Here is a 9,716-nt window from a genome sequence, read left to right on the forward strand (position 1 = left end):
CTTCTCTATTTAACTCTAAAAATCTCACCTAGGAGAAGGCCCTGAGAAAACCTAGCTCCTCCAACAGGACCCAAGAATATCAACAACTGTACAACAGCAAGGAATTTGCCTCAGTCTTTGTGCAGCAGGTTATCAAATTTATAAAACATACAACACACTAAATTCTAGAGCACCACAGAAACCCAAACAGGAAACGGCAAGTCTTGTCTTAACTGTTTTTACCAGGAAAGTGACTACTCCGTGCCTGCCCATGCATCCAGTACATGTTTGCCCAAACTTTTAGAAACCAAAGACGCCTGCGACATAGGCCGCACACAGGAACCATCAGATCCCTGGTGAAACCTGACCTCTCAGCAAGGATTCCAGGAAGAAGAAAAGATCAGAGGAGACCAGCTCTGCGGGGGTCTTCCCAAGGAGACCCTGGAATGAACGTATTTATTTTCAGGCTGCCAACTGCTGTTCGCTTTACAGAAACGTACCATGCTGTAGCTCTGCGTGGAGCTGAGAACAGAAACATTTATTAACGTTATAATTATAATTACTCTTTAACAAAGCTATTATTAAATAACCTGTACAAAGTCCGAATTGGGCCTAGCAAAAACTTAGGCCTTGTTTTTAAATCTCCCAAGGGCCTTCTCTTTTAATTTTTTTTTTTTTTCAGCAGCGACTCCCACAAGCAAGGCCAGCCCTGGGTAAAATGTAAGTCTCCCAGGCAGGCGATGGCTCGGACTTTGGATTCCTCCTGGAGTAACTCAACTACGACCCAGTTTCCTGTCCTGCCTGCCCTGCCCTCTGCTCTTGGGCTGGACAGCAAGACTTCGGGCGGAGGAGAATAAAAAGTTCATTTAAAAAGTTTCTCTGTCAGCTACCTCAATGGCAAGTACCCTGGTGTGCCAGCAAAGGTGCTGGGAAGGATGTCTTGGGCAGGAGTGGCCTCGGAAGTGTCCCAGTGCGCTCATAGGTCCCGCGGGTTCTCCCGCTTCACCCCGGCCTCAGCGACTTTGAGCTTCTTATTTTGGTGCGTCTTCACGTGCTTGGCGAGGTGATCGCTTCGCATGAAGCGTTTGCCGCACTCGGGACAGGCGAAGCGCTTCTCGCCCGTGTGAGTCCGCAGGTGCCGCTGCAGCTCGTCCGAGCGCGTGAAGCTCTTGCCGCAGAAGAGCCAGTTGCACACGAAGGGCCGCTCGCCCGTGTGCCAGCGCAGGTGCGCCTTCAGGTGCGACGTCTTGCCGTACACCTTGCCGCAGCCTGGCACGTGGCACACGTGTTGCTTCTTTTTGCCCGGTTCCGCCTCGGGGGCACCGCCAGCCGCCTGGCAGTTGGGGCAGCGGCAGCGGCGGCACCTCCTGGCCGTGGCCGCCAGGGGGGCCTTGGTCTGCAGCAGCGCGGCGATCTGGCTCTGGTACTGTGCAAAGTCCGACGGGCCCAACACTAGACCCCGTTGCAGGGCTGCAGCCGCCGCTGCAGCAGCGGCGGCTGAGGCAGGGAAGCGGGGAGCGTGGGGAGGCCCGGCACAGGCGCTGGAGAGGCTGGTCCCTGGAACCCCGGAGCTCCCCGGCCCCGTGCCCGATTGCGGGATGCTCCACCAGGGGAGGTCGTCCGGAGCCGGGGCAGGGGATAACTGGCGGCACGTGGGCGGTGGAGGAGGTGGCGGCGGCGGGGGCAGCAGGTTGGAGTAGCCCGGGGGCAACGCGGCCTGCGCGGCGTAGGGCACGTAGGCGGGCGCGCAGCTGGCAGGCAGAGCAGCCATGCTCGAGGGCAGCATCTTGACCGGCGAGAACTCGTAAGGGTACGACGGATCCGCGGGGGGCGTGAGCGGGAGCTCGTGGGCTGCCCCGAAGGACGGCTGCAGGTGTGTTTTCTGCGGCGTCAGCCCCAGGCTAGGGTGTGGGGGCGGCAGAGCGCCTGGCGAGTGTGCGGGCATGTCGGCAGTCCAAGGGTGGAAAAGCCTGGAGGGTGAACCCAGCGCTGGGTCATAGGGCACCTGAAGGAAGTCGGGTGCCGCCGCAGCGCCGGGCTGGCCGATCCGGCTACAGGTGGCAGCCAGCAGCGCCAGGGGCGAGTGCTTGCCCAGGTCCGGGGAGGCGCTGGGGGTGCGGTCCTGCATGGGCGGCGGCGAGGGAGGGCGGAAGAGACAAAAGGTTAGCGTTTCAAGCCCGGACTCTGGGCAGGGCCGCCACCCCCACTATTATACCCCCGCCCCTCCTCTGCCAGGCTGTCCCTCCCCCAGACCTCACAGCATCCCGCGTGCGCACCCAGCGGTCCCGGGAAACTTTGAGAGCCAGGCTACCTGAACCCCTGGTGCGTGGTCGCTTCCCGCTAAACTACTTGGTTCAAAAAGATGCCAAGCATCTTTTAAGGGAGGCAGAGGGACCGGAGTCGGTTAGGAATAACTAGAAACACCCACAATGGGGCCGTGGGGTCGTCTTCGGTAATATTTTATAAGCTCTTTTCAAAGTAGCTACTGTGTTCCTCCTTAGCCCATCCTAGGCTGAAGTCAACAGGAGAGCCCAGCAAGGTGAACTCAATTTCCTGCCATTCTGACATCCACATACTCCCGAAAGGCAATACACACACACACACACACCACCGGATTAGGTATCAAGTTGGCCTGAGTGCGCCTAGGGTTGACTCCAGTCTCACCCTTAAGCGGGAGTGTCCCCTTGAGATTTAAGGTGCTCAAAGTACCCGCCTAGACCCGACTACGCCATTCCCACCTGCTCCCGCCCGCTCCGGGCCCGGCCCTGACCTGGAGGAAGGCCTGCAGTGAGTCGTTCCGGAGGACAGCCACAGCGGCCATGGCTACTGCTTGAAGGCCGCTCGCTGTGGAGCGGGACGCGGCCGCCGCCGAAGCATGGACACCCGAAGGCGAGGACGAACGGCCGCCCAGCGTGCCTCCGAGTCCTCCCCTCCCGCGCCCCGCTTGCTCGCCCGGCTCGCGGTCTGAGCGCTTCAGGATCACCTCCAAGAATTTGATAAGGGCTTTGCTGGGCCGCCAGCCAGTCAGAGGAAAGATTTATGGCTTTGAAGTTTGCCGCTACCCAATCATCAAAGAATAGCGGCTCTTTCAGAAGCGAAAGCAAATCCTTTGAATCCACAAAGCTCCTATGGTGTGTTTGTTGGTCTGGATAAAAGAACTGATTATTAGGGGGGATGGGAAGGGAGGAGATAAAGGCGGGACAATTAATGAAGTAATCACTATGTGGGAAATGTATATACACAAATAATTGGATTTTCCTGATCAAAGGGGGCCTTGCCGCCTGGAGACTCGCGCTTGGGTTGCTCGGGACACTCGATCCCCCACCCCCACTTGCAATTAAAGATTTGCACCAAGGCAGCGCGCAAAGTGACAAAGTGTCTTTGTTATCTCTAGGAAAAAAAATCTGCCTTCAGCTTTCAGGCACAGTACTTTGAGACCGGGATGAGGGTAACTTCCCCATACTTCTGCATCCTCACACTGAGGACTAAAGCGAGCTCCTGGGGCGGGGCGTGGGACTGACCAAACCCGGTCGGCCGCGTGTCCCACCCCCCTACTCGCCCGCGGAGTAGCAGGCGGCGCTGTGACCCTGGGCCAGGCTGGGCGGCCTCCCAGGGCAGCAGTGGGTGGCGCACACACTCCAGACCCACCCTCTTGACAAGCCGCTTGAAGCTCCCACTGGTGTGACCTGGAAGTTCTCCTCAGGCTATAACTTTTGCAGAGTGAAAAAAAAAAAAAACCCGCACCGCGCTGACTGCTTCCTCCCACAACTGAGCTTGGCAGGACACCAGAACAACCCGGAGCGTACACTTGGGGCGGTGGGCGCCGTGTGTGTGTGTGGGGGGGGGCGGATTGGACTGTACTTTCCAGACAAACAGTTCTGTGAGTTGAGCTGGACCGGGCAAGCGCCCCACTGGTTGCGCTCCGTCAGACTCGCCAGCGATGCTTTAACTTCTCTTAGCATCATCAAATGTGCGCGATGTCACAAGCTGGACAGCAAGGCTTGGGTGCTTCTTCGCAGTCCCCTTTCCCTCCCGACCCCACCCCCATGGCTTGAAAAACCGAAGATCTCTGGGAGGAGGGCCCTGGAGGGGAAAGAGAAGTCAAAGCAAACTGTTGTCCCCGTCCTGGTTGGAAAGAAGTTCCAATTGGTGTGCTTTGTCGCAGGCGTTGAAGTCTTATCCAGGGTGTGTCCCCCTCAAAACTTCGTTGGCAGTTTTTGGCTGGTCCGGTAGGGTCAGTCGGCCTCCTGCATGCCTTCTGCCCTGGACCCAGTAGTTTTGGAACCCGAAAGTGATAGACCAGAGGCTGTTCGGGCGACACGGGCCCTTCACCGCTCTGGGAGTCCGGGAGTCCAGTCAGCGACCTGGCAGCGGTAGCTCAGGTGAAGCACAGAGAAGTGGCTCGCCTGAGGTTGACTTAGCCTGAATCTTCTCCAGCCTCTCTGTTTACCGAATTTTCAGTCTCCAAGGGCGCCCGCCAGTCTCTCTGGAAACCCTGAACCAGCTCAGCTTGTGCAGGGTGTTTATGCACCGCCCAGAGACCACTGTGCGACCAGGACAGATGTTCCAAGACCAGGTGGCCTAACTCCCAAAGTAGCTCCAGAGGCTAGAGGAACTCTTACCGCTTCAGACTGTGCGCTGCACATAGGTGTCCTCTACAAGACCATCAAGAGCCCTGACACTGCTCTATTAAGAAGGCCCATACTCTCCCAGGTTCCGGACGCGCCTTCGAAATGGAAAGGACTAACAGGCCTCACATTAACATCTTCTCCCCAACGAGGTGTCACTCCTGGACCAGTTAACAGCCACCTCACAGCTCAACCCACGGGGTCGCATCCTCCCGAACAGGGGTTTGAGTGCTGTGGAAACCTCGAAGGGGTGATGATTCTGTAGTTTGCTCTGAGGCCTGGCCGACCCGCTCCTCCTCATGCCCAGTTGCAAGGACCCAGCCCTGGAGAAACCTGAGCCCAGAAGAAGATATTTTCAAAACCTGCGCATCTGAAGCCAGTGAGCTCACCCAGGGCAACCTGGAAGGCAGCCTGGTCCCTTCCCTTTCTGGGCCTTTCCAACCCGAGGCAGAAGAGCAAGTTGGGAGTATCCTCTTTGGCCAAATGTGTTAGCTATTTTATCAGAAAGGCAAGAAGAATCAATTTGCACCTCTATAGTTATAGGACTTAACTTTTCCCGCCAAGACAGTCTCTTTAGGCAATTAAGCAGCCACCGGTTCCCAGCAGAGCTGTTAAAGGCTCAAACTTTAAAGCCAGGTCCCCCCGTCCCCCCCCCCGTCTCTGAGAATCCTGGTAAGTATGCCTCTGTTTGCCCATCTGTAAAATGTGCTGCCTCAGTAGAATGCCTGTAGGCTTAAAAGAGTGCCTAAGCGCAAAGTCTATTGGACTGTGTTAGCGGCACAGTACACTCTGTATGGCTCACCATAGTCGCTTTCACCGCCGAATTTGTTGAAACAGTTCCAGCCCTCCCAGGCCCAACCAAGACTTTGGAGCGAGACTTCGAAGAACTGCGCTTTACACCCCTCACCCCCTCCCGGAGCTCCAGAAAGAAAGAAAAAATTCTTCCTAATGAAGTAATGTTTGGAGCGTCCATTAAAAATGCAGTGCAGGGAGATCAAAGCACAATATTTATTTCAGAAATTTGTTGCAATCACCAAGAGATACAGGTATCAAGGCCAAATGTCAGTTCCGTTACACAAAGCCCCCGCGCGGGGTAAGAGCGCGTGGCTGCTGTGCCGTAATGTAAAGAGACTTCAAAGACCGAGCGGGCAGCAAAAGTGCGCAGCCGGGAGGGAGGGAGGGAGCCCGGGAGGGCCAGCGCGCCCCAAACGACTCCGGGGCTGCGGGGCGGGGGTCAGTTCAAAGAGGTATCCGCGGGGGCGAGTTCACAGGAGGGAAGGTTTAATGGGCTTTCCTTTGTTGATGAGTGTATTTGTGCAGCGCGGACCCGGGAACTCCTCCGCGGTCTCGACGCCTAGGGGAGGAGGTGGGGGAGCGGCGAAGTGGGAGCAAACTTTCACCGCGGCGGGGGGCGGGGAGGTTGAATACTCGTCTCTCCAGGCGGGCGGCTGGCGGGGCCGAGCAGTAATCCAAACTGCTCCCGGAGCAGCAGGGTTCCGAGACAGAGAAGTTTGCAGCTCCTTCGCAGGCGGGCGGGCAGCAGGAGTCATCCCGGTGCACGCTGCGGGCGAGCAGAGGCGGGAGCTGAACCTACACCGGTACTCACGCAAAGGGGCGGGCTTGCTCTCCTGTTGTCTCACCTACAACCCTGGGGTGTGGCAGTATCAGGCCTGACCTGATACTTTCCCAGGGCTTTTATTTTCCGCTACTTTCAACATAATCCCCTCGCCCCCACCCCCCCCCCCGTTCTTGATTTCCTACTTTATTGGCAAACATTTTCATAAAATATATTTTGATTATGTTTTCCTCCTCCCCCAATTCTTTCCTGATATCCACTTCCCTACCCACCTAACTTTATGTTCTGTCTCTTTCCATCTTTCCAATTTAAAAAACAAAAATATGTACTATATGGGTCATCTCAACACATTCTTATCTCATTGGGTTTTTATAGCACTCTAGTTTTCGCAACTGGTCCTGGCCTGGTCCCTTCAAGGCTCGACCTTCTGGTTGCCTGAATGGGCTTGGTTAGTAAAGGATCTGGGAGGGAAAGGGGATGGATTTTCCTGTGCTAATGGGCACCGGGCCTCAGAAGGATGCCTGCGCATTGCATTGCTTCAGTCATTACAACCAGCCATTTTCAGAGCGGTCCCTCAGCAGCCTTTTGAAGTCACGCTACCACAGAAAGCTGCTATTGTTCTCAGAGCTCAACGTGGAAGAGATCAAACTTTGTTTCTTCAATTGAAACTAAACAAACAAACAAAAAAAAGCCATCCACCTGGTCCTCGTGGTCTGGAGGGGCTACAGATACTCTTCTGAATTAACCTTCAGGAATCAGAGTGGTCTGTTTAATCTGTAGACCAAACCACAGATGCCCTAAAACCTGCGACAAAAAGAGACAGACTGGCTCATGGTCCTTAGTCTGGTGGATTCAGGCACAAGCAGTTGTCATGCTGGGAGCATGGCTTGGGGACCAAACCTTTCCCTACCCTTGAGATGTTCCCTTCCCTTGAAACATTTTCTTGGCTGAAAACTTCGGGTTAACTTGGATTTTAAGTTTCCAAATGGAGTCTGTACACAACAGGCAGAAAACTAGGGGAGGTTTTTTTCTTTCTTCTTTTTAATTTCCTCCAACTGTGTTAGTGTTTCTGTGACCTGCCATTCAAAGTGCTATTTGTTCTAGAGATGTTTAATAACTCAGTGTTGTTGGGAGGTGGGCTCGAACTGTGTGGCAAGTGTTACACAGGAGAGGAGGAGCCCACGGGAGAGGATAAGGGGAGCCTTTGTTTTGCTCCTGGGGAATCAGGGAGTTGTAAACTTCTTCCACTCATGACTCCCTTTCTCCCAAGAAGTTGCCATGTGATCTGAGTTTGTATGCCTAGAAAACAGGCATACAAACAGAACAGTGATGATACATCGTGAAGTATTTTAAGATAGTTTCTATTTATTTTTTACCATTTACTAAAGATGAAGTCAGATTTGCACACGAGTGAGGTATATGTGCTTGTCATTTGGTTTTTGTGTTTGTTCTGCAGACAGGTCTTACTATGTAATAGCCCTGGCTGGCCTAGAACTTATACTTTAGACTGACCAGCATCCCCCCTGCCTCTCTGTCTCCAAAGTGCTGGGATTAAAATTGTGTGCCATCATGCCTAGCTTTGCCTTTTATTTTTACATAAGGTATTAAACCTTTGTTGTCAATTGATACTTCAGGGACGAGAGCATCTTCAATATTTTTCAGAGTCGAATGATATTTTGATTATGTAACTGTCAACATCAAGATTGCTACTTCAAATAAATATATAGTATAAAAGGGAAGAAGTGTGTTAGGATAATTTCAAAAGTTGTTGAAAACCCTAAGCCAAAATACACACACACACACACACACACACACACACACACACACACACTGAAACTCACTCTAGCAATTCAACAATTTTAAAGATGAAACTTTTTAATACAATAGCTATTACATAGTGATGCAAATCAGGTGCTTATATGCTGAGGAATGACAATATTACGACAGTCTCTGTTTTTTCCTAATTATACCATATATTTCTATAAGATCAGGAAACTTTGTGCAGTAAAGACACTGTAGTTCATAACATACAATAGTCTCAACTTTGACCTGTGTCTCAGGCAGCATTCCTTGGCCTTGCATGGTATAACAACATGTTCAACTCAAAGTGTGTATGTTGTGAGTATTCTGCACTAAGACTGCAGCTGGGAGCAATGGAGGAGTGCATGTCCTTGGTCAGATTCATCGTACATTTGATTTTGAATTAGTTTCGGGATCATTGCGCTTCCAAACCATTTTACTGTTGCTAATTTTTTTTTGCACCCGTCACATTCAGTTCTGTAACCCCATAAGGAGTTGCAGCTCATAGTTTAAACTGTAGTGTGACTAGGTGGGGGCAGACTAGAGAAGTCAGGGAGAGTTCTTTGCCCTGGCTTAAATGTTGGAAATCTTATCTGGGCTCCTATGCAGCTCCATAGCTGAGAACTTCCTCTCCCCAGGGCCTGGCTAGGTAGAGAGCCTAAGAGGATAGGTGCAGCCATCCTATACCCTAGTTACCTAGGGCAGAGATGAAGAAGGTTTGATGAGGAACTGGTGAAAGTGTGACTCACCGTTTTAAGAGAAAACCCAAAATATAGGTTAGAATAAGAAACAAAACAAAACAACAACAACAAATAAACAAAACAAAAAACCCAATGAACCAACTAAACAACAACCACACGGAGAAATAAAGGACTCCTATTTTGAGCCAGGCATGGTGGCATGTGCCTATAATCCCAGCACTCGGAAGGCAGAGGCAGGCAGATCTCTGAGTTCAAGGCCAGCCTGGTCTACAGAGTGAGTTCCAGGACAGCCAGGGCTACACAGAGAAGCCTGTCTCAAACAAAAGACTTTTATTTTGAACCCATGGTAGTAGGACAATTGTATATCCAAATGTAAAGAAGGATAAATGAATGAATAAAAATGAATAAATGGGTTAAATGCATAAAAATGTGATATATACATAGCATAAAAATGAATGAGAGACTGACATTTGTATTAACATCGATGAGTTTTGAAAACATTATGTTAAATAGAATTACTTAGGCAAATACAGCATGTTCTCACAAATAGAAGTTAAAAGTTGACCTCAGACATCTGCAGATAGAATGGTGGCTGCCAGAGGGGAGGAAGAGCCGAAGAAGCTAGTTAATGGACGCACATAAACTTACAGTCAGGGAGAAGGAATAGGTTCTGGTGTTCGATGACATAGTGGGATAGCTTTAATCAACAATAGTTTATTATTTCAAAATAGCTGGAAGAGAAGACTTTGGACATTCATAATACAAGTAAATAATGTTTGAGGCAATGTATTGTCTATCTATTAAATCATTATATACTATATATGTTAAAATATTACACTGTAATCCATATATACATAAGTAAAGATTATCTACTAAAATGTAAATAAAATATTATTCAAGAGCTAAAAGCTAATATTTCTTTATGATATATAAAAATATCTCCAAATTGATCATGATCATAGTCTTAACAATTAAATTCTAAAATTCTTACACAAAGGCACAGAAGTCATATTCTTGACCTAGGTTAGGCAG

General features: G+C 51.1%; 1 protein-coding gene across 1 annotated transcript; it reads right to left on the bottom strand.

Moving 5' to 3' along the window:
- Positions 1–396: 396 nt before the first annotated feature.
- Sp5 (Sp5 transcription factor) lies at positions 397–3,199 on the bottom strand. Its single transcript, XM_021156321.2, has 2 exons — positions 2,750–3,199; positions 397–2,101 (listed from the first exon to the last, which is right to left on the bottom strand). Exons 1-2 carry the CDS (start codon positions 2,798–2,800, stop codon positions 956–958), a joined length of 1,197 nt encoding a protein of 398 aa, XP_021011980.1. The 5' UTR covers positions 2,801–3,199; the 3' UTR covers positions 397–955.
- Between the last annotated feature and the right edge of the window lie 6,517 nt (positions 3,200–9,716).

Source organism: Mus caroli, unplaced genomic scaffold (genome assembly GCF_978045245.1).
Source record: "Mus caroli unplaced genomic scaffold, Mus_caroli_1 scaffold_2, whole genome shotgun sequence".
Classification (NCBI taxonomy): domain Eukaryota; kingdom Metazoa; phylum Chordata; class Mammalia; order Rodentia; family Muridae; genus Mus; species Mus caroli.

Bases quoted from the DNA above. Each gene is read 5' to 3' on its own strand.
- Sp5 (XM_021156321.2), bottom strand. From the start codon at position 2,800: ATGGCCGCTGTGGCTGTCCTCCGGAACGACTCACTGCAGGCCTTCCTC. The intron at 2,102-2,749 runs GTCAGGGCCGGG...CCGCCCATGCAG, and splicing joins CACTGCAGGCCTTCCTCCAG to GACCGCACCCCCAGCGCCTC.